At 41.7% G+C, this 25,470-nt stretch overlaps 1 protein-coding gene across 2 annotated transcripts in view; it reads right to left on the minus strand.

Moving 5' to 3' along the window:
• Positions 1-25,470, minus strand: part of LOC128666923 (oocyte zinc finger protein XlCOF6.1) — a 138,434-nt gene that overhangs the window by 35,826 nt on the left and 77,138 nt on the right. Inside the window, exon 6 of one of the 2 annotated variants that reach the window (XM_053721743.1) lies at positions 16,086-16,199. The exons of the other annotated variant lie outside the window; for it this stretch is intronic. Within the exon in view, the coding sequence (XP_053577718.1) occupies positions 16,086-16,199 (114 nt within the window). The remainder of the gene's footprint in view (positions 1-16,085; positions 16,200-25,470) is intronic. 2 annotated transcript variants of the gene reach the window in all.

Consider the following 25,470-nt stretch of genomic DNA (forward strand, 5'->3'; position numbering starts at 1 on the left):
TTTTCCACCTCCGTAGGATAAGATATATATAAAAAAAAAAACGGAAGGCAAGCAATGTGCGCGGCATGACGTGTCTTCCTAAGAGGAAGATCACAGCGATGAGGGAAAAAACGGCGCAAACGACAAAGCAGCTCCATTGCAGCCTACATAGCGCTGCCTAAAAAAAAACCACTTTCAATTAAAATTTTAATAAAAACTTTAACCCCATGACACCATAGTGTATCTAAGCCCAGATAGCCTCAATGCCCCTAACTGAAAACGATCCCAACAACGGATCTTGAAAGCTATATGTAGCACAGTTATTATTTTATTATTATCGGTTATTTGTAGAGCGCCAACAGATTCCGCAGCGCTAACACAGTGCCCTGGGATTAAAGAACTACCCAAAGTATAACTCCCTCATAGGAAAGGGATAAAATATAAAGGTCTCCAGGCTCAAGATAAAGGCATACAAGAGATTCAAAACTCCTAATAGTCTCCTCACAGTCCCTGTATAAGGAAAATACACTTACCTTTTGGAGCCTCTGCTGTAGGGCAGACACAGCACTTCCAGGTCCGACAGCTTCATCCAGACTTTTGACAGGAACCTGAAGTAGAAAGGAAAGCAGTGAAAGCCAACACTGGTTGCCAGGTGGAGGTGTTGCCACAGATTGCTGGAAGGAGGACATAGAAGTTCCCTGCAACAACCAGCAGCTAACAGCTACTAATACTCTAAGAGGTTTACATGGACACAGCATTAATCCCAGTCCTATCTTGAAGGGAAACTACTCATCAAAGGACTAAATCCATTTTTCTACAGAGCACCATCTTCTCTTCCTCCTTGTTACAGAGGCAAAGAATGTCTGGGGGAGTATGGGAAGTGGGAGGGATACTTAAGCTTTGGCTGGAGTGTCTTTGCCTTCTCCTGGTGGCCAGGAGTTGAATTTTACCAACAGTAATGAATGGAAAGAAACCAGCTATTTCATATACAAAAAAACCCCACACAATTTAGGTCTTACCTAATAAATTTATTTATTTCATGGCGGTGAGAGTCCACTAGCCCATACTTAACAGGTCATGGACTCTCACCACCTATAGGAAAGAAACAAATTATGTCTTACCTGATAAATTCATTTCTTTCATGGTGGTGAGAATCCACAAGCTGTTACGTATGGGCAAGTGGACTCTTGCCACCTATATGAAAGAAATACACCTAAGGCAGCAATTTCTCATATATTTTATACACTGCAGCTGGTATAACAAGTAATAGGAAACACATTAAGGAATGGTTTTTTTTTTACAGTGACTGCTGGTACAGCCAATTAGAGACTGCACAGATTGTGCCTATTCAAAATGAAGATGTGCACTTCCTCTGCCTTCACTCATCCCAATCAATTATGGGTTTTGATTGGAGGCAACAGAAAGAATCCTTCATTTTAACAGCAAAGCTTGATGTACAAAAAAACATAATTTATGTAAGAACTTACCTGATAAATTAATTTCTTTCATAATGGCAAGAGTCCATGAGGGGGCAAAGTTTCCCAACCTCAAAACGCCTATAAGCACACCTCCCACCACACACATACTTCAGTTTAACGTATAGCCAAGTAGTGAGGTGTAAAAAGGAGTAAAAAAGCATACAAAAAAGAGGAACTGGAAAATATTGTGCTTTTATACAAAAAAATATAACCACAAAAAACAGGGTGGGCCTCATGGACTCTTGCCATTATGAAACAAATGAATTTATCAGGTAAGTTCTTACATAAATTATGTTTTCTTGGCAAGAGTCCATGAGCTAGTGACGTATGGGATAAAATACCCAAGACGTGGAAGACCACAGAAGAGTCACTAGAGAGGGAGGGATAAAATAAAAACAGCTATTTCCGCTGAGAAATTAAATCCAAAAAATAAGTTCTTCTTAAAAACAGAAGAGTCAAACTGAGACAGCTGCCTGAAGAACTTTTCTACCAAAGACTGCTTCAGAAGAAGCAAAAATATTGAAATGGTAAAATTTAGTAAATGTATGCAAAGAAGACCAAGCTGTGCTTTGCAAATCTGATCAACTGAAGCTTCATTCTTAAAAGCCCAAGAAATGGCAACCGATCTAGTAGAATGAGCTGTAATTCACTGAGGTGGAGACTGTCCCGCCTCCAAATAAGCCTTGTGAATCAAAAGCTTTAACCAAGATGCCAAACAAATGGCAGAGGCTTTCTAACCTTTCCTAGAACTGGAAAAGACAACAAATACACTATACATTTTCCTGAATCCTTATTAGCCTCAACATAGTATTTCAAAGCCCTTACCACATCCAAAGAGTGTAACGATTTTTCAAGCGAATTCTTAGGATTCGGACACAAGGAAGGAACAACAATTTCCCTACTAATGTTGTTAGAATTCACAACCTTAGGAAGAAATTTAAATGAAGTCCACAAAACAGATTTATCCTGATGGAAAATCAAAAAAGTAGACTCACAAGATAGCAGACAATTCAGAAACTCTTCTAGCAGAAGAGATAGCCAAAAGGAACAATACTTTCCAAGAATGTAGCTTAATATCCAAAGAATGCATAGGCTCAAAAGGAGGAGCCTGCAAAACCTTCAAAACCAAATTAAGACTCCATGGAGGAGAAATAGACTTAATAACAGGCTTGATATGGACCAAAGCCTGAACAAAACAGTTAATATCAGGAAGTTTAGCTATCTTTCTATGAAATAAAACAGAAAGAGCAGAGATTTGACCCTTCAAAGTACTTGCAGACAAACCTTTATCCAAACCGTCCTGAAGAAACTGTAAAATTCTAGGAATTCTAAAAGAATGCCAAGAGAATTTATGAGAAGAACACCATGAAATATAGGTTTTCCAAACCCGATAATAAATCTTCCTTGAAACAGACTGACGAGCCTGCAATATAGTATTGATCACTGAGTCAGAGAAACCTCTATGACTAAGCACTAAACATTCAATTTCCATACCTTCAAATTTAGTGATTTGAGATCCTGATGGAAAAAAACTGCCCTTGAGACAGAAGGTCTGGCATTAAAGGAACTGGACATCCGGACAAGATCCGCATACCAAAACCTGTGAGGCCATTCTGGTGCTATCAGAAACACATGTGATTGTTCCATTATGGTCTTGGAGATAACCCTTGGAAGAAGAACTAGAGACGGAAAAATATAAGCAAGTTGGTAAGACCAAGGAACTGCTAACGCATCCACCATCTTCACCTGAGAATCCCTGGACCTGGAAAGGTATCTGGGAAGTTCCCTGTTTAGATAGGAAGCCATCAGATCTATTTCTGGAAGACCCCACATCTGTACAATCTGAAAAAACACATCTGGATAGAGAGATCACAACCCCGGATGCAAAGTCTGACGGCTGAGATAATCCGTTTCCCAATGGTCTACACCTGGGATATGAATTGCAGAAATTAGACAAGAGTTGGATTCCACCCAAGAAAGTATCCGTGATACTTCTTTCATTGCTAAAGGACTGCGAGTCCCTCCATGATGATTAACATATGCCACAGTTGTGATATTGTCTGTCTGAAAGCGAATGAAAAGTTTTCTCTTTTAATAGAGGCCAAGCCTGAAGAGCCCTGAAAATAGCATGGAGTTCTATGATATTGATTGGTAACCTCGCCTCTAGAGGATTCCAAACCTCCAGACAGCTCCCCAACCTGAAAGACTTGCATCTGTTGAGACTACAGTCCAGGAAGGATGAACAAAAGAGGCCCCTTGAATAATATGATGATGGTCTAACCACCAAGTTAGAGAGAGTAGAATGCTGGGATTTAAGAATATTAATTGTGATATCCGAGTATAATCCCTGCACCATTGATTCAGCATGCAAAGCTGCAGAGGTCTCATATGAAAACGAGCAAAGAGGATCGTGTCCGATGCTGCAGTCATGAGATCTAAAACTTCCATGCACATAGCCACTGAAGGGAATGATCGAGACTGAAGGTTTTGACAGGCTGAAACCAATTTCATTTGTCTCTTGTCTGTTAAAGACAGAGTCATGGACACTGAATCTATCTGGAAACCTAAAAAGGTGACCCTTGTCTGAGGAATCAAGAAACTCTTGGTAAATTGATCCTCCCACCATGTCTTTGAAGAAACAACACTAGTTGATTTGTGTGAGATTCTGCTAAATGAAAAGATTGAATCAATACCAAGATATCATCCAAATAAGGAAACACCGCAATACCCTGCTCTCTAATTACAGATAGAAGGGCACGAGAACCTTCGAAAAGATTGTTGGAGCTGTCGCTAGCCCAAATGGAAGAGCGACAAATTGGTAATGCTTGTCTAGAAAAGAGAATCTCAGAAACCGAAAGTGATCTGGATGAATCGGAATGTAAAGATAAGCATCCTGTAAGTCTATTGCGGACATGTAATGACCTTGCTGAACAAAAGGCAATAGTCCTTATAGTCACCATCTTGAAAGTTGGGACCCTTACAAAACGATTCAAAAACTTCAGATCCAGAACTGGTCTGAATGAATTTTCTTTCTTTGGGACAATGAATAGATTTGAATAAAAACCCAGACCCTATTCCTGAAGCGGAACGGGTATAATCACCCCTGAAAGCTCCAGATCTGAAACACACTTCAGAAAAGCCTGAGCTTTCACAGGATTTGTTGGAACATGAGAGAGAAAGAATCTTCTCACAGGAGGTATTATTCTGAAACCTATTCGATACCCTTGAGAGACAATGCTCTGAATCCACTGATTCTGAACAGAATCTGCCCAAATGTTTTGAAATCATTTTAATCTGCCCCCCCACCAGTTGAACTGGATTAAGGGCCGCACCTTCATGCAGTTTTAGGGGCTGGCTTTGGCTTCTTATAAGGCTTGGATTTATTAATTTATTTATTAACTTGAAGATGGCTTCCAATTGGAACCAGAGCCCTTAGGGGAAGGAGTGGTTTTCTGTTCTCTATTCTGACAAAAGGAACGAAACCGATTAGAAGCTTTAAATTTACCCTTAGACTTTTTATCTTGGGGCAAAAAAACTCCCTTCCCCCCAGTGATAGTGGAAATAATAGAATCCAACTGAGAACCAAATAAATGATTACCCTGGAAAGATAGAGAGTAATCTAGATTTAGATACCATGTCAGCATTCCATGATTTAAGCCATAAAGCTCTTCTAGTTAGAATAGCTAAAGACATAGATTTAACATCAGTCTTGATGATATCAAAAATAGCATCACAGTTAAAATCATTAGCATGTTGAAGCAAACTAAGAATGCTAGACAAATCAGAATCTGTTTCTTGATGTGCTAAGTTATCCAACCAAAAAGTTGATGCAGCCGCAACATTAGCCATAGAAATGGCAGGCCTGAGAATATATCCAGAATGTAAATAAGCTTTCATTAGATAAGATTCAATCTTCCTACCTAAATGATCCTTAAAAGAAATACTATCTTCCGTAGGAATAGTAGTACGTTTGGCAAAAGTAGAAATAGCCCCATCAACCTTAGGGACTTTTTACCAAAACTCAAAATTAGCCACTGGTAAAGGATATAACTTCTTAAACCTAGAAGAAGGATTAAAAGAAGCACCAGGCTTAGACCATCATTCCTTAGCAATCACATCAGAAACCGCATCTGGAACAGGAAAAACCTCAGGAGTAATCACCGAAGGTTTAAAAAACATAATTTATGCTTACCTGATAAATTCCTTTCTTCTGTTGTGTGATCAGTCCACGGGTCATCATTACTTCTGGGATATAACTCCTCCCCAACAGGAAATGCAAGAGGATTCACCCAGCAGAGCTGCATATAGCTCCTCCCCTCTACGTCACTCCCAGTCATTCGACCAAGAATCAACGAGAAAGGAGAAACCAAGGGTGAAAGTGGTGACTGGAGTATAATTTAAAAAATATTAACCTGCCTTAAAACAGGGCGGGCCGTGGACTGATCACACAACAGAAGAAAGGAATTTATCAGGTAAGCATAAATTATGTTTTCTTCTGTTATGTGTGATCAGTCCACGGGTCATCATTACTTCTGGGATACCAATACCAAAGCAAAAGTACACGGATGACGGGAGGGATAGGCAGGCTCATTATACAGAAGGAACCACTGCCTGAAGAACCTTTCTCCCAAAAACAGCCTCCGAAGAAGCAAAAGTGTCAAATTTGTAAAATTTGGAAAAAGTATGAAGCGAAGACCAAGTTGCAGCCTTGCAAATCTGTTCAACAGAGGCCTCATTCTTAAAGGCCCAAGTGGAAGCCACAGCTCTAGTAGAATGAGCTGTAATTATTTCAGGAGGCTGCTGTCCAGCAGTCTCATAGGCTAAACGAATTATGCTACGAAGCCAGAAGGAGAGAGAGGTAGCCGAAGCCTTATGACCTCTCCTCTGACCAGAGTACACGACAAACAGGGAAGACGTTTGTCGAAAATCCTTAGTTGCCTGCAAGTAGAACTTGAGGGCACGAACTACATCCAGATTGTGTAGAAGACGTTCCTTCTTTGAAGAAGGATTTGGACACAAGGATGGAACAACAATCTCTTGATTGATATTCCTGTTAGTGACTACCTTAGGTAAGAACCCAGGTTTAGTACGCAGAACTACCTTGTCTGCGTGAAAAATCAGATAAGGAGAATCACAATGTAAGGCTGATAACTCAGAGACTCTTCGAGCCGAGGAAATAGCCATTAAAAACAGAACTTTCCAAGATAACAATTTTATATCAATGGAATGAAGGGGTTCAAACGGAACCCCCTGTAAAACGTTAAGAACTAAGTTTAAACTCCAAGGTGGAGCAACAGTTTTAAACACAGGCTTGATCCTAGCTAAAGCCTGACAAAAGGCCTGGACGTCTGGATTTTCTGACAGACGCCTGTGTAACAAGATGGACAGAGCTGAGATCTGTCCCTTTAATGAACTAGTCGATAAACCCTTTTCTAAACCTTCTTGTAGAAAGGACAATATCCTAGGAATCCTAACCTTACTCCAGGAGTAACCTTTGGATTCGCACCAGTATAGGTATTTACGCCATATCTTATGGTAAATCCTTCTGGTAACAGGCTTCCTAGCCTGTATCAGGGTATCAATAACCGACTCAGAAAAACCACGTTTTGATAAAATCAAGCGTTCAATTTCCAAGCAGTCAGCTTCAGAGAAGTTAGATTTTGATGTTTGAATGGACCCTGTATCAGAAGGTCCTGTCTTAGAGGTAGAGACCAAGGCGGACAGGATGACATGTCCACTAGATCTGCATACCAAGTCCTGCGCGGCCATGCAGGCGCTATTAGAATCACTGATGCTCTCTCCTGTTTGATTTTGGCAATCAATCGAGGAAGCAGCGGGAAGGGTGGAAACACATAAGCCATCCCGAAGTTCCAAGGTGCTGTCAAAGCATCTATCAGAACCGCTCCCGGATCCCTGGATCTGGACCCGTAGCGAGGAAGTTTGGCGTTCTGGCGAGACGCCATGAGATCTATCTCTGGTTTGCCCCAACGTCGAAGTATTTGGGCAAAGACCTCCGGATGAAGTTCCCACTCCCCCGGATGAAAAGTCTGGCGACTCAAGAAATCCGCCTCCCAGTTCTCCACTCCCGGGATGTGGATTGCTGACAGGTGGCAAGAGTGAGACTCTGCCCAGCGAATTATCTTTGATACTTCCATCATTGCTAGGGAGCTTCTTGTCCCTCCTTGATGGTTGATGTAAGCTACAGTCGTGATGTTGTCCGACTGAAACCTGATGAACCCCCGAGTTTTTAACTGGGGCCAAGCCAGAAGGGCATGGAGAACTGCTCTCAATTCCAGAATGTTTATTGGCAGGAGACTTTCCTCCTGATTCCATTGTCCCTGAGCCTTCAGAGAATTCCAGACAGCGCCCCAACCTAGTAGGCTGGCGTCTGTTGTTACAATTGTCCAGTCCGGCCTGCTGAATGGCATCCCCCTGGACAGATGTGGCCGAGAAAGCCACCATAGAAGAGAGTTTCTGGTCTCTTGATCCAGATTCAGAGTAGGGGACAAGTCTGAGTAATCCCCATTCCACTGACTCAGCATGCACAATTGCAGCGGTCTGAGATGTAGACGTGCAAAGGGAACTATGTCCATTGCTGCTACCATTAAGCCGATCACCTCCATGCATTGAGCTACTGACGGGAGTTGAATGGAATGGAGGACACGGCATGCATTTAGAAGCTTTGTTAACCTGTTTTCTGTCAGATAAATCTTCATTTCTACAGAATCTATAAGAGTCCCCAAGAATGGAACTCTTGTGAGAGGAAAAAGAGAACTCTTCTTTTCGTTCACTTTCCATCCATGCGACCTTAGAAATGCCAGAACTAACTCTGTATGAGACTTGGCAGTTTGAAAGCTTGAAGCTTGTATCAGAATGTCGTCTAGGTACGGAGCTACCGAAATTCCTCGCGGTCTTAGTACCGACAGAAGGGCACCCAGAACCTTTGTGAAGATTCTTGGAGCCGTAGCCAGTCCGAATGGAAGAGCTACAAACTGGTAATGCCTGTCTAAGAAGGCAAACCTTAGATACCGGTAATGATCTTTGTGAATCGGTATGTGAAGGTAAGCATCCTTTAAATCCACTGTGGTCATGTACTGACCCTTTTGGATCATGGGTAAGATTGTCCGAATAGTTTCCATTTTGAACGATGGAACTCTTAGGAATTTGTTTAGGATCTTTAAATCCAAGATTGGCCTGAAAGTTCCCTCTTTTTTGGGAACTACAAACAGGTTTGAGTAAAACCCTTGTCCTTGTTCCGACCGCGGAACCGGATGGATCACTCCCATTAATAACAGATCTTGTACACAGCGTAGAAACGCTTCTTTCTTTATCTGGTTTGTTGACAACCTTGACAGATGAAATCTCCCTCTTGGGGGAGAGAATTTGAAGTCTAGAAGGTATCCCTGAGATATGATCTCTAGCGCCCAGGGATCCTGAACATCTCTTGCCCAAGCCTGGGCGAAGAGAGAGAGTCTGCCCCCCACTAGATCCGGTCCCGGATCGGGGGCCCTCGGTTCATGCTGTCTTTGGGGCAGCAGCAGGTTTCCTGGCCTGCTTGCCCTTGTTCCAGGACTGGTTAGGTTTCCAGCCTTGTCTGTAACGAGCAACCGCTCCTTCCTGTTTTGGTGCAGTGGAAGTTGATGCTGCTCCTGCTTTGAAATTCCGAAAAGGACGAAAATTAGACTGTCTAGCCTTAGCTTTGGCTTTGTCTTGAGGTAGGGCGTGGCCCTTACCTCCTGTAATGTCAGCGATAATTTCTTTCAAACCGGGCCCAAATAAAGTTTGCCCCTTGAAAGGTATATTAAGTAATTTGGACTTAGAAGTTACATCAGCTGACCAGGATTTTAGCCACAGCGCCCTACGTGCCTGAATGGCGAAACCTGAGTTCTTAGCCGTAAGTTTGGTTAAATGTACTACGGCCTCCGAAATGAATGAATTAGCTAGTTTAAGGACTCTAAGCCTGTCCGTAATGTCGTCCAGCGTAACTGAACTAAGGTTCTCTTCCAGAGACTCAATCCAAAATGCTGCCGCAGCCGTAATCGGCGCGATGCATGCAAGGGGGTTGCAATATAAAACCTTGTTGAACAAACATTTTCTTAAGGTAACCCTCTAATTTTTTATCCATTGGATCTGAAAAAGCACAGCTATCCTCCACCGGGATAGTGGTACGCTTAGCTAAAGTAGAAATTGCTCCCTCCACCTTAGGGACCGTTTGCCATAAGTCCCGTGTGGTGGCGTCTATTGGAAACATCTTTCTAAATATTGGAGGGGGTGAGAACGGCACACCGGGTCTATCCCACTCCTTAGTAACAATTTCAGTTAGTCTCTTAGGTATAGGAAAAACGTCAGTACTCGCCGGTACCGCAAAGTATTTATCCAACCTACACAATTTCTCTGGTATTGCAACAGTGTTACAATCATTAAGAGCCGCTAAGACCTCCCCTAGTAATACACGGAGGTTTTCCAATTTAAATTTAAAATTTGAAATATCTGAGTCCAATCTGTTTGGATCAGAACCGTCACCCACAGAATGAAGCTCTCCGTCCTCATGCTCTGCAAGCTGTGACGCAGTATCAGACATGGCCCTAGTATTATCAGCGCACTCTGTTCTCACCCCAGAGTGATCACGCTTGCCTCTTAGTTCTGGTAATTTAGCCAAAACTTCAGTCATAACAGTAGCCATATCTTGTAATGTTATCTGTAATGGCCGCCCAGATGTACTAGGTGCCATAATATCACGCACCTCCCGGGCGGGAGATGCAGGTACTGACACGTGAGGCGAGTTAGTCGGCATAACTCTCCCCTCGCTGTTTGGTGAAATTTGTTCAATTTGTACAGATTGGCTTTTATTTAAAGTAGCATCAATACAGTTAGTACATAAATTTCTATTGGGCTCCACCTTGGCATTGGAACAAATGACACAGATATCTTCCTCTGAATCAGACATGTTTAACACACTAGCAAAAAACTTGCAACTTGGTTAAAATCTTATTTAACAAAAACGTACTGTGCCTCAAAGAAGCACTAAACGATTAAATGACAGTTGAAATAATGAACTGAAAAACAGTTATAGCATCAATCCTTAAAACAACACAACTTTTAGCAAAGGTTTGTTCCCATTAGTAAAGTAACAATAATTAAATTTGAAACATAAAAATTACAGAGCAACGTTTTTAATCACAGTCACTATATAAGTCTCACAGCTCTGCTGAGAGAATCTACCTCCCTCCAAAGAAGTTTGAAGACCCCTGAGTTCTGTTAGAGATGAACCGGATCATGCAGGAAGTACAAGAGTAACTGACTGGAAATTTTTGATGCGTAGCAAAGAGCGCCAAAAACGGCCCCTCCCTCTCACACACAGCAGTGAGAGAGAAACGAAACTGTCACAATTAAAACAAGCAACTGCCAAGTGGAAAAATAATGCCCAAATATTTATTCACTCAGTACCTCAGAAAATGCAAACGATTCTACATTCCAGCAAAAACGTTTAACATGATAAATACCTATTAAAAGGTTTAATGTACTTTTAACAGAGTAATTCCGGTGAAATACCATCCCCAGAATACTGAAGTGTAGAGTATACATACATGTCATTATAACGGTATGGCAGGATTTCTTCATCAATTCCATTCAGAAAATAAAAACTGCTACATACCTCAATGCAGATTCATCTGCCCGCTGTCCCCTGATCTGAAGCTTTTACCTCCCTCAGATGGCCGAGAAACAGCAATATGATCTTAACTACTCCGGTTAAAATCATAGTAAGAACTCTGGTAGATTCTTCTTCAAACTCTGCCAGAGAGGTAATAACACGCTCCGGTGCTATTGTAAAATAACAAACTTTTGATTGAAGTTATAAAAACTAAGTATAATCACCATAGTCCTCTCACACGTCCTATCTAGTTGTTGGGTGCAAGAGAATGACTGGGAGTGACGTAGAGGGGAGGAGCTATATGCAGCTCTGCTGGGTGAATCCTCTTGCATTTCCTGTTGGGGAGGAGTTATATCCCAGAAGTAATGATGACCCGTGGACTGATCACACATAACAGAAGAAACAGAATTTAAACGTTTATTGGTTTTGCTATCAAGAGGATCAGACTCCTCAATACCCAAAGTAACCAATACTTCTCTCAACAAAGACCGAATATATTCAATCTTAAAAAGATAAGAAGATTTATCAATTTCAATGTCTGAAGTAGGATCTTCTGAACCAGAGAGATCCTCTTCAGAGGAGGATATTTCAGTATGTTGTCGGTCATCACAAATTTCATCAGTTTTATGAGAAGTTTTAAAAGACCTTTCACGTTTATTAGAAGGGGGAATAGCAGGCATAGCCTTCTGTATTGCATCAGCAATATAATTTTTCATATCAACAGGGATATCATGTACATTAGATGTTAAGGGAACAACAGGTGCTGTACTAGTACTAATAGAAACATTATCGTCATGAAAAAGCTTATCATGACAACTGTTACATAAAATAGCCGGAGATATAATCTCAGCTTGCTTACAACAGATATACTTAGCTTTGGTTGAACTGTGTTCAGGCAGCATGGTTCCTACAGTAGCTTCTGAGACAGGATCAGACTGAGACATCTTGCAAAATGTAAAAGAAAAAAGAAAATTTAAACAAAATATCCAATTTCCTCATATAGCAGTTTCAGGAATGGGGAAAAAATGCATATGCTAAATAAGCAGAAAAGCAAACAGGATAGACCTCTAGAATATAAAGAGAGCAGGGAGCATAAAGGAAGTGGGGTAATATAACCAAAAAATATTTGGTGCCAAGTATGACGCACAAAGCAAAGAGAAAATTTTTTGGAGCCAAACAACATCCGGAAATGACGCAACTTGCGTCACTACAAGCGCAACTTCACGCCAAACTAACCTCAATAAAGACGCAGGAAATGACGAAACTAGCGACACTATAGACGAAAATTTGCGCCAAAAAATGTTTGCACCAAAAATGACGCAATAACAGCATTTTGCACCCTCGCAAGCCTAGATTTGCCCGCAAAATTTATGGAAAAAGCTATTCAAATTGGAAAAAGACTAAACCCCAGGTAAGAGATTTAAAAAAAAAAAAATAACTTCCTAAAACATGATTCTCATACTGAAACTGTTAGACTACAAAGGGAAATACACATAGACAGGACTCATAGCAAATATAAGTAAATACATATATTTAAAACTTTATATTAATACATAAAGCACCAAACATAGCTGAGAGTGTCTTAAATAATGATACATACTTACCGAAGACACCCATCCACATATAGCAGGCAGCCAAACCAGTACTGAAAACTATCAGCAGAGGTAATGGTATAAGAGTATATCATCAATCTGAAAAGGGAGATAGGAGGTGAATCCCTACGACTGTTCACAGAGGACCCTTGAAAAGATTTCCCATGAGTAAAACCATAAAAATCAACAGGCAATACGCTCTTCACGTCCCTCTGAAAAACACTGTACTCTGAGAGGAATTGGGCTTCACAATGATTTGAAGCACGTATAATAGAAGAAATCATAAAAATCAAGCACAAACTTACTTCACCTATTATATAAATGTGATAGGGGAGTCAGGCTTAGAAGGTAATTACTGAACAACCTAAGTTTCACAATTAGACTTAGGAAAAACCTTATATGAAGGAAAGAAGTGCAGACCCTTAAAGTATAAACCTACGTTTTAAAGAGAGAAAATGTAGAAACATAATAAGTAACTACACACAAGACGGGGATTTCAGCACTTAGTTTTATTAATAGATGACTCAATTAGCCTTTCCAAAATAAGTAATTGGTATTATACACAGTGCAGTATTGTTCATGCATATATAGTACAGGTTGGATGTCCGCTACCAATATAGCCATGCAAATGAACCAAACAAAACAGTACACAGAAGCGTGTTGCCTTTAAGCCCTAAACAACAAGGGTATGATATGCGAGCAAATGTTAGAGTGCTATGTTACCTTACTCAAACAACACCTCCACTAGAGGATGGCTATGCAAATTTTCACAAATCGGCCATCATAGTGAACCATGAGGCTCTGTGTTTGTGAAAGACACTACTCCTAAATTAAAGTGTGTGACCACAAGCAATTAATATTGCAGGAATGGCAGGTAAACAATACATATGTATATATGCAAACACATAGGTAAAGCACTGCTCTATGTTGGTAAAAATAGACCAAGGGGTACTGTACAGCACCTATTCCAGAGGACACCACTAGTGATGCACCGAAATGGAAATTCTGGACCGAATCCGAAAATCCGGGATGCACTTGGCCGAAAACCGAAACTGATACTGAAAATGTATTTTTTCAAATTATTTTCAAATTATTTTTTTTTAGTTTTTTTTTGCATAATTAGAGCCAATAAAAATAAGCCCACACTTTTATTGAAAGTAACACACTAAAATTAAAAATATCTTAAAACAATAAAATGCTACACAATAATTTTACCAAGAAAAAAAAAAACAGGCAAAAAATGCCATTTTCGGCCAAAATGTTAACAACCAAAATTTTGGTGCATCCCTACTAAAAACAATTATAAATATCAATATACTGTATTATTCTTCATTTAGTTCTATGTAACAGAATCATATTTAACAGGTTTTTTTTTTTTTACTAATTATCCAAATGAAGTATAGTCCTAGAAAACTCATTATATGCAGAACAGTAAGTCAAGTAATAAACTTAAACAGCAGCTCTAGGCTAGCATCAAATTTGAAACATGCTACACAATAATTTTACCGAAAATAACAGGCAAAAAAAACCCAAAAACCGAAATAGCCAAAAATGCCATTTTCGGCCGAAACTTTCTGTGGCCGAAATTTCGGTGCATCCCTAGACACCACTATTTTGAAATAGTTTCCGGTGCCATGAAAATATAATAGCGTAGTAGGATCTATGTACAGTTCCCCAAAAGCGGGTCTCAATATTACCAAATCATGCACAGTGCGGCAGTCAATACAGTTTATGCAAACATCAGAGATTTCAAGTAGCATGTACAAAATATACGGTATTAAGAGCTGTAATGGTGTCCTGTATACAGGAGTATTTCAGATGTAATGAATAGTCCTGAATGAATCAAGTGAAAAAGTACAACTCTTATATCCTCCAAACGTGATGTTAACGTAGGGCAATTACCGTCCAAAATAATAAGGACCTTAGACAAAGTTATTATGCCGTGAGACAAACTTTCAAAAAGGGGTAAATTCCATTTCACCATGAAAACAACTCACAACTCCAGTAGGATCATCCTCTTAAGCACATGCAGCTATCGAATATAGCGTGGAAGTAAAGATTGCGCCAACTTGAAATCCTCCTTGGCTATTGCAACACTGTTTCAATCCGTTGAATCTAGGACAGAGCAACCCGCTCTGTGTACGTCACTGCTGACGCGCGTTTCACCCCCCATGTGACCACAGCGTCATAGGGGTTTCCTCAGGGCAAACGGTTAGTAAGTTACAGACACGTCTGATTATTTACCGGTCTTGACTCATCATGATTGGTTGACCATTTTAAACTAACGGACAATTAGCAAGTCCGCATTGCTATATACCCCCTTAAGGAAAAAGTGAAAAAATTTACTTGACCAAAAAACGATGCCATTTTTCTACAAGGGTGCCAAAAACACTTTATTAAACTTTCAATATATAGATATAAATATACTATGTTACAAATTACTGAAGAAAAAATATTAATAATAATGAAAGTAAAGACAAATTTTTGTTTCAAAAGTATATAAATACTTTGAGTGGTTCAAATATTTTGCTAAAAAACGCAAAAGATGGCTTACATAGTATTTTTAGTACAATTAAAAAATTATTATTATAAAATTGGTTGTATTCGATACTTAATAGAAACCTACTTGCAGGCTGGAATAACACAATATTATTCAAAGCTTTAAAGGAAGGCTGCAAACTCTAATTTCTCATTTAAGCCTTTTGGGGCTACTGTCTGTAATGTATACATCCAGGCTGTCTCCTTTCTTAAGAGGATATTGTCAATATCTCCTCCTCTACCAAAAAGAGAGCAAGCCTCGATTCCTGTTACTCTAAGGTCCAAGGGAGAAGAATTGTGGTGAGTTGAAAAATGCAATGCTACACCACTTTTTATCTCCCCATCTTTGGTCACTTTGATATCGTCCCTATGTTCAGACACCCTATCTTTGAGCATTCGTCTAGTTTTACCCACATAGAAAACCGGACAGCTACAGGATAGTAGGTAAATAACATTCTCTGTTTTGCAGTTAATAAACTGCGTAATTGGAAAGGACTCGAAGCCTGTTGAGAAAGTCTTTGTGCGAACAATATATAAACTTACTTCACCACCTCCATAGGAGGCAAAGTTTGTAAAACTGAAGCATGTGTGTTGTGGGAGGTGTATTTATAGACATTTTGAGGTTAGGAAACTTTGCCCCCTCCTGGTAGGAATGTATATCTCATATGTCACTAGCTCATGGACTCTTTCCATTTACATAAAAGAAAAAAAAACTGAGGGGCTAAAATGTAACGCTACAATCAAATATCTGTCTGCAGAGTAAACATTTGAAATATAATTTATTTACAAGAGACAATATTATGTCCGTCACAGAATATTTCTTTGTCTTAATATGCATTAAATCACCTGTAGCAGTATTTATAGGAACTTCTTCTTCCTCAATCTTTAAGCGATCACACACATACAGTTCTTCTCCTTTCTCAACCATGGAGACATCTGAAGAGGCCACATCCACACGTTCTATAAAGTGAGAATAACACCTATGTGTGTAAGTCTGTTGTAGTGGTCTTGGAATGAATCCTTATCCCTCCCACTTATGATAAATGAGGACATTTGGAAGCTTTTGATTGAGAGGTTAGTATTAGACACTTCTAGAAATGTATAACTAATGGGAGAATGAAATAGTTTTAAGGGACAATCTAGTCAAAATTAAAGGGACAGTCTACATCAGAATTCAGTTAAGAGGTGGCCTTCAAGGGCTAAGAAATTAGCATATAAGCCTACCTAGGGGTTTAGCCTTCAACTAAGAATACCAAGAGAACAAAGCAAAATTGATGATAAAAGTAAATTGCCAAGTAGTTTAAAATTACATGCCCTATCTGAATCATGAAAGTTTATTTTTGACTAGACTGTCCCTTTAACCCCGTAGTGACCAGAGCATTTTTTAATTTTCTTACCGTTAGGGACCAGGGCTATTTTTGCATTTCTGCATTTACTTTACCCACAAATACCACATTTATATACCATTTTTCTCGCCATAAAATGGACTTTCTAAAGATACCATTATTTTCATCATATCATATAATTTACTATAAAAAAATTATAAAATATGATGGAACCAGAGCACAAACAGAGAGCAAAAACTGCTTGCGAAACCACATACCAGAGAAGGAACTACAGCAGGTAATCATCTGTAACCTTCCGCTTGCCAGGCAGCTAACTTAACCACAGGCTATTTTTGCTGGCTGCCCCTTTGAACAAGAATTAGTTAGACAAGCCCTTCTCCAGCTCAATCTAGAGGGGAAGAAGAATACTCCAGGATCCAGAAGAGAGTCAGAACAAGCTGGCTCCTCCCGACAAAAAGAGAGGGAGTACTCAACACCTAAAATAGGTAACGAGGAACCAAGTACAAGCTGAAGGAAGTACCGAAAAACTTTCAGAAAACAACCTTCTCTCAGATAGGTCCAAGCAATCCTTCGCAATTAGCCCCGGAATAAAAGATCCCATGACGCAAACAGACCCTGCAACAAGCAAACTCTCATGGCAGCTAAGCCTCTAAACCGAGATTACGAACTCGCAGGCAAAAAAGGAGCATTAGACTCACTGATGCCCACTCCAGATAGAATCAAGCCCTCCTCTAAAGAGAGACATGGCCGAGAAAAAGAAGGTTAAAATAAACCTACTAAGATTCTTAAGAAAACGGCCACAGCAGAACTCCAAAACTACAGCTTGCAAGACCGGGAACTCATCCCTTAGTCCACGTAGTCCAGAGGACCTCAGCTGAGAAACTCAAACTGCTTTCTTCAGAACATATTCGAAAAACTCTGGATAGTCAGTTCAAACAGATGATTGTAAGTAACATCTGTTCCGGAAGAGCACGCACAGAGAATGGATGGCTGCCAAGAGCCGTAGTAGGCCACCGCCCACCAACAAATTCGAGACCCTCCCGCCTATGCAGGAGGAACTCACTAACTCAGAAATAATCCATTTATTAAAAAGGTCCTAACCCAGAAGACCAGACCTCAGAGCAAAATGCTTGACTGAAAAATCCCCAAGGATGATTGGAAGGAAAATCCTGATGCACATACCCCAGAAACACTCTCTCCCTGCTGACAGGGAAGAGATCAAGACAAAACTGCCCCGGGGAAACTAAGATAAAAATCCCCAACACTGGGAGATCTGGACCGAACACTGGAGAACGATTCCCCGGTAGTCCACAAAAACTCTAAGACAGAGTCAAAAACCCAAAGCTATGCTGAAGACTCGGCCTGGGCTGAATCCACACAGCGCCAACTAAGGCCTGAAGGTAATTGGAGGACAGAAACTGATGAAGTAATTCTAACTTCGTAAGCTCTAAGGCAAAGAGCCTTCCTGTCTGAAAGATCAACCCGCATCCAGAGGATCCAACCTGGTGTCAACACCAGAACTTAGGTCTAGGTTCACCTCTGAGGATGGAACCGGCAGGAAGCAAATCCCAAAAGGTCTACTAGCAGACACTGGAAAAACCAGAAATGCCAAGACTCAGGAGCCACAGCAACACCTAGAAATAGGCTACTACCACATTAAACCCCAGATCCCATAACTTAGGAACTAAGCGAAGTACCAGAAGAAAAACGGTCCCTAAGAACCAGACCTGCTTATTTTAAATGGATATCCTGTGTCAGCCGCCGGATTAGAACCATCAACCTTCGAGATGCAAAGCCACAGAGATAACTACCAGACTTCACTGGACTGCTTTAGACAGGAAAGATATCCTTCTTCCGAAATCCAGGTAGAGAGAACCGTGTAATCTCTCTGAATAAAGAGATCAAATAAGCTCTGCTTAAAAATCATTAGACCCAGAAAGGACGGGAAAACCCCTCCCCTTATTGGGCCATTCACCAACAGTGTATGACACTGCAAAGAGTGCCAGGACAAGACTCCAAAAGTCACCTAGTCCAGAAAAACGGAATGAAAAGCTTAACCCCCAGCCTCTAGGACCCCTGAACCCATACGATCCACACTTAACTGATACCCAAAACAGGTCCTGCCCGTCATCAAGGGTACGACACGTCTGTCATAAAAAACATAAACAAAACTTAAAGGGACAGTCTAGTCCAAAATAAAATTTCAGGATTCAGATAGGGCATGTAATTTTAAACCATTTTTTTTATTTACTTTTATCACCAATTTTGCTTTGGTCTCTTGGTATTCTTAGTTGAAAGCTAAACCTAAGAGGTTCATATGCTAATTTCTAAGCCCTTGAAGGCCGCCTCTTCTCTCAAGGCATTTTGACACTTTTTCACCACTAGAGGGTGTTAGTTCATGTGTGTCATATAGATAACACTGTGCTCACGCACATGGAGTTCCTATGAGCCAGCACTGATTGGCTAAAATGCATGTCTGTCAAAAGAACTGAAATAAGGGGGCAGTTTGCAGAGGCTTAGATACAAGATAATCACAGAGGTAATAAGTGTATTTATATAACCGTGTTGGAATGGGTAATAAAGGGATAAAGAAACAAGCTCGGAGGCTTACACTTTCATATCTATAAAATCGAGGGAAAAATCACCCCGATCAGAGATCCAGAAGCTTCCATCGGAAAACATACATTTCGACCATCAAAGTCAATATAACCAGGAACAATCCAAGTGACGAAACTCTAAAAGAGAGAGTTTCCACAAGAACCCAGAGCTCTTAAAACAAAAACTATCCAAAACGGATTAGAAATGAAAACGGTTAAAACGCACCAAAAGGACTTCAAAAGGGTGTGCAAAACAAACAGATCCTGCCTGTGTATAACACTAACCCCCTCATAGAGCTCGGGACTGGGATTCTATAACTATATACATAGAGACGATAAAGGAGAGGGTCCCCTTCTCCACTTGTCTAATCAAGATTGTTATCTGATATAGAGGACTGAGATCCACCTGACTGATCAGGACTGGGGACCTCTAACATCACCAAAATCTCTTTCAGAAGTAAACACAGGCGTGCCACTCTAAGTCTAAACGCCAAATCCTCCACAGTCGGAGGAATCAAATCAGGCGATTTCGACCCCAGAGGTTCTACCCCTGAAGCCTCAGAGGGAACCACACTCCCAGATGACAGATCTGGCACAATCATCCGTTTACACGACGGCCCATGTGTAGGAGAGCATGGATTAACACTTTGCTTGCCGATAGGAGGAAGAGGCAAACTCGCTAAAGCCATAAAGATGGCCATGCGAAAATGCACAGTAACCTCCGGTGTAAAAAAAAAAGTCTCCCTCAGACGAAGGAGTAATGGCACTTATGGGAACTGCATGTGTAGGATAAGATTCTAGGGAACGTACTTCACGGGACGAGGAATCCTCAGAGGTAGACGGCTCAGTGGTCTCTAACATCTCAACATTGTTTGAAGAGAACAATGTTGAGCAGGCTGGTCAACCCGGTCATACATAATTGAGCAGGCTGGTCAACCCGGTCCTCCTCACAACATACGCAGGTATCAAAATCTGTATCAGAGGAATCCTCTAATATATCCAAAACCTCCATAATTCTAAATAAGAGCTTTGGACAAAAACAACTGGCACCTTAAAACCCCCAATGGCTGGTGCACTCACCACCTCCTATGACCCAGAGAGGTAGAGAAATTAACTCTTGCAGTCACTTGGACAGGAATCGGAAGTGGGAAAACAAGATGTGACTACTCCCAGTCACATGGTGCCTCATGCAGGACCGCTCCTGCTAAGGGAAAGCGTGCCAGCTTAATAAAACTGCGCAACTCTATAACCTGTATGTTCCGTATTAGCATAAGAGCCTAAAATGTCTCCTTACACATACGCAGTCAAATCACATAACAAACATGATTAAAAATACCCCACTGTTCAATAATCCCCCTCAGGAGATATTAACCCTTAATTCCATAAAGATAAAGGAGTCCCACTGAGACCCTGTCTTCTATCGTTAACATGTGTGTATAAAATGAAACGATCTTACTGGAATCCAATCTGTGGAACAGCAAAACGGTTCTTCAAGTTTGACAGATAGTAGCAGTGCCTCTGACATAGACTTGAGTGAAGAAAGTAAGCAGTGAAACTCGTCAACGCTGATTGCTTATAGGAGCTGTTAATCTGAGTCTAAATTGTTTCGCAGAAAGACTCTCCCCGCATCTCAAGACTCTAACTTACATCAATGCTCTCACTGAGAGGCTAATACGACTACTTAAAATTCCAGTTCCGTCCTGAAGGGCAGGTACCCCTCATAAGGAACTACTCCGAAAAAACATAATTTATGCTTACCTGATAAATTTATTTCTCTTGTAGTGTATCCAGTCCACGGATCGTCCATTACTTGTGGGATATTCTCCTTCCCAACAGGAAGTTGCAAGAGGATCACCCACAGCAGAGCTGCTATATAGCTCCTCCCCTCACTGCCATATCCAGTCATTCGACCGAAACAAGACGAGAAAGGAGAAACCATAGGGTGCAGTGGTGACTGTAGTTTAATTAAAATTTAGACCTGCCTTAAAAGGACAGGGCGGGCCGTGGACTGGATACACTACAAGAGAAATAAATTTATCAGGTAAGCATAAATTATGTTTTCTCTTGTTAAGTGTATCCAGTCCACGGATCATCCATTACTTGTGGGATACCAATACCAAAGCTAAAGTACACAGATGATGGGAGGGACAAGGCAGGAACTTAAACGGAAGGAACCACTGCCTGTAGAACCTTTCTCCCAAAAACAGCCTCCGAAGAAGCAAAAGTGTCAAATTTGTAAAATTTTGAAAAGGTGTGAAGCGAAGACCAAGTCGCAGCCTTGCAAATCTGTTCAACAGAGGCCTCATTTTTAAAGGCCCAGGTGGAAGCCACAGCTTTAGTAGAATGAGCTGTAATCCTTTCAGGGGGCTGCTGTCCAGCAGTCTCATAGGCTAAGCGTATTATGCTCCGAAGCCAAAAGGAGAGAGAGGTTGCCGAAGCTTTTTGACCTCTCCTCTGTCCAGAGTAAACGACAAACAGGGCAGATGTTTGACGAAAATCTTTAGTAGCCTGTAAGTAAAACTTCAAGGCACGGACTACGTCCAGATTATGCAAAAGACGTTCCTTCTTTGAAGAAGGATTAGGACACAATGATGGAACAACAATCTCTTGATTGATATTCCTGTTAGAAACCACCTTAGGTAAAAACCCAGGTTTGGTACGCAGAACTACCTTGTCTGAATGAAAAATCAGATAAGGAGAATCACAATGTAAGGCAGATAACTCAGAGACTCTTCGAGCCGAGGAAATAGCCATCAAAAACAGAACTTTCCAAGATAAAAAGTTTAATATCAATGGAATGAAGGGGTTCAAACGGAACTCCCTGAAGAACTTTAAGAACCAAGTTTAAGCTCCACGGGGGAGCAACAGTTTTAAACACAGGCTTAATCCTAACCAAAGCCTGACAAAATGCCTGGACGTCTGGAACTTCTGCCAGACGCTTGTGCAAAAGAATAGACAGAGCAGAGATCTGTCCTTTTAAAGAACTAGCTGATAAGCCTTTGTCCAAACCCTCTTGGAGAAAGGACAATATCCTAGGAATCCTAACCTTACTCCATGAGTAACTCTTGGATTCACACCAATAAAGATATTTACGCCATATCTTATGGTAGATTTTCCTGGTGACAGGCTTCCGAGCCTGTATTAAGGTATCAATGACTGACTCGGAGAAGCCACGCCTTGATAGAATCAAGCGTTCAATCTCCATGCAGTCAGTCTCAGAGAAAGTAGATTTGGATGATTGAAAGGACCTTGTATTAGAAGGTCCTGCCTCAGAGGCAGAGTCCATGGTGGAAGAGATGACATGTCCACTAGGTCTGCATACCAGGTCCTGCGTGGCCACGCAGGCGCTATCAGAATCACAGATGCTCTCTCCTGTTTGATTTTGGCAATCAGTCGAGGGAGCAGAGGAAACGGTGGAAACACATAGGCCAGGTTGAAGAACCAAGGAGCTGCTAGAGCATCTATCAGCGTTGCTCCCGGTCCCTGGACCTGGATCCGTAACAAGGAAGCTTGGCGTTCTGGCAAGACGCCATGAGATCCAGTTCTGGTTTGCCCCAACGATGGACCAGTTGAGCAAACACCTCCGGATGGAGTTCCCACTCCCCCGAATGAAAAGTCTGACGACTTAGAAAATCCGCCTCCCAGTTCTCTACGCCTGGGATGTGGATCGCTGACAGGTGGCAAGAGTGAGACTCTGCCCAGCGAATTATTTTTGAGACTTCTAACATCGCTAGGGAACTCCTGGTTCCCCCTTGATGGTTGATGTAAGCCACAGTCGTGATGTTGCCCGACTGAAATCTGATGAACCTCAGTGTTGCTAACTGAGGCCAAGCTAGAAGAGCATTGAATATTGCTCTTAACTCCAGAATATTTATTGGGAGGAGTTTCTCCTCCTGAGTCCACGATCCCTGAGCCTTCAGGGAGTTCCAGACTGCGCCCCAACCTAGAAGGCTGGCATCTGTTGTTACAATCGTCCAATCTGGCCTGCGAAAGGTCATACCCTTGGACAGATGGACCCGAGAAAGCTACCAGAGAAGAGAATCTCTGGTCTCTTGATCCAGATTTAGTAGAGGGGACAAATCTGAGTAATCCCCATTCCACTGACTTAGCATGCATAATTGCAGCGGTCTGAGATGCAGGCGCGCAAATGGCACTATGTCCATTGCCGCTACCATTAAGCCGATTACTTCCATGCACTGAGCCACTGACGGGCGTGGAATGGAATGAAGGACACGGCAAGCATTTAGAAGTTTTGATAACCTGGACTCCGTCAGGTAAATTTTTCATCTCTACAGAATCTATAAGAGTCCCTAGGAAGGAGACTCTTGTGAGTGGTGATAGAGAACTCTTTTCCACGTTCACTTTCCACCCATGCAACCTCAGAAATGCCAGAGCTATCTCTGTCTGAGACATGGCAATTTCAAAGCTTGACGCCTGTATCAGGATGTCGTCTAGATACGGAGCCACCGCTATGCCTCGCGGTCTTACACTGAGCTACCGAAGGGCGCGGAATGGAGTGAAGAACACTGCAAGCATTTAGAAGTTTTTATAACCTGGACTCCGTCAGGTAAATTTTCATTTCTACAGAATCTATAAGAGTCCCTAGGAAGGAGACTCTTGTGAGTGGTGATAGAGAACTCTTTTCCACGTTCACTTTCCACCCATGCGACCTCAGAAATGCCAGAGCTATCTCTGTATGAGACTTGGCAATTTGAAAGCTTGACGCCTGTATCAGGATGTCGTCTAGATACGGAGCCACCGCTATGCCTCGCGGTCTTAGAACCGCCAGAAGTGAGCCCAGAACCTTTGTAAAAATTCTCGGGGCAGTGGCCAACCCGAAGGGAAGAGCTACAAATTGGTAATGCCTGTCTAGAAAGGCAAACCTTAGGAACCGATGATGATCTTTGTGAATCGGTATGTGAAGGTAGGCATCCTTTAAGTCCACTGTGGTCATGTACTGACCCTCTTGGATCACGGGTAGGATGGTCCGAATAGTTTCCATTTTGAATGATGGAACTCTGAGGAATTTGTTTAAAATCTTTAGATCCAAGATTGGTCTGAAGGTTCCCTCTTTCTTGGGAACTACAAACAGATTTGAATAAAATCCCTGTCCTTGTTCCGTCCGCGGAACTGGATGGATCACTCCCATTACTAGGAGGTCTTGCACACAGCTTAGGAATGCCTCTTTCTTTATCTGGTTTGATGATAACCTTGAAAGATGAAATCTCCCTTGTGGAGAAGCTTTGAAGTCCAGAAGATATCCCTGAGATATGATCTCCAACGCCCAGGGATCCTGAACATCTCTTGCCCACGCCTGGGCGAAGAGAGAAAGTCTGCCCCCCACTAGATCCGTTTCCGGATAGGGGGCCGTTCCTTCATGCTGTCTTGGGGGCAGCAGCAGGCTTCCTGGCCTGCTTGCCCTTGTTCCAGGACTGGTTAGGTTTCCAGGCCTGTCTGGAATGAGCAACAGTTCCCTCTTGTTTTGAAGCGGAGGAAGTTGATGCTGCTCCTGCCTTGAAATTTCGAAAGGCACGAAAATTAGACTGTTTGGCCTTTGATTTGGCCCTGTCCTGAGGAAGGGTATGACCCTTGCCTCCAGTAATGTCAGCAATAATTTCCTTCAAGCCAGGCCCGAATAAGGTCTGCCCCTTGAAAGGAATGTTGAGTAATTTAGACTTTGAAGTCACGTCAGCTGACCAGGATTTAAGCCATAGCGCCCTACGCGCCTGGATGGCGAATCCAGGCCCTACGCGCCTGGATGGCGAATCCGGAATTCTTAGCCGTTAGTTTAGTCAAATGAACAATGGCATCAGAAACAAATGAGTTAGCTAGCTTAAGCGTTCTAAGCTTGTCAATAATTTCATTCAATGGAGCTGTCTGGATGGCCTCTTCCAGGGCCTCAAACCAGAATGCCGCCGCAGCAGTGACAGGCGCAATGCATGCAAGGGGCTGTAAAATAAAACCTTGTTGAATAAACATTTTCTTAAGGTAACCCTCCAATTTTTTATTCATTGGATCTGAAAAAGCACAACTGTCCTCAACCGGGATAGTGGTACGCTTTGCTAAAGTAGAAACTGCTCCCTCCACCTTAGGGACCGTCTGCCATAAGTCCCGTGTAGTGGCGTCTATTGGAAACATTTTTCTAAATATAGGAGGTGGGGAAAAGGGCACACCGGGTCTATCCCACTCCTTGCTAATAATTTCTGTAAGCCTTTTAGATATAGGAAAAACGTCAGTACACACCGGCACCGCATAGTATCTATCCAGCCTAAACAATTTCTCTGGAAT

The sequence above is a fragment of the Bombina bombina genome, chromosome 7 (assembly GCF_027579735.1).
Source record: "Bombina bombina isolate aBomBom1 chromosome 7, aBomBom1.pri, whole genome shotgun sequence".
Classification (NCBI taxonomy): domain Eukaryota; kingdom Metazoa; phylum Chordata; class Amphibia; order Anura; family Bombinatoridae; genus Bombina; species Bombina bombina.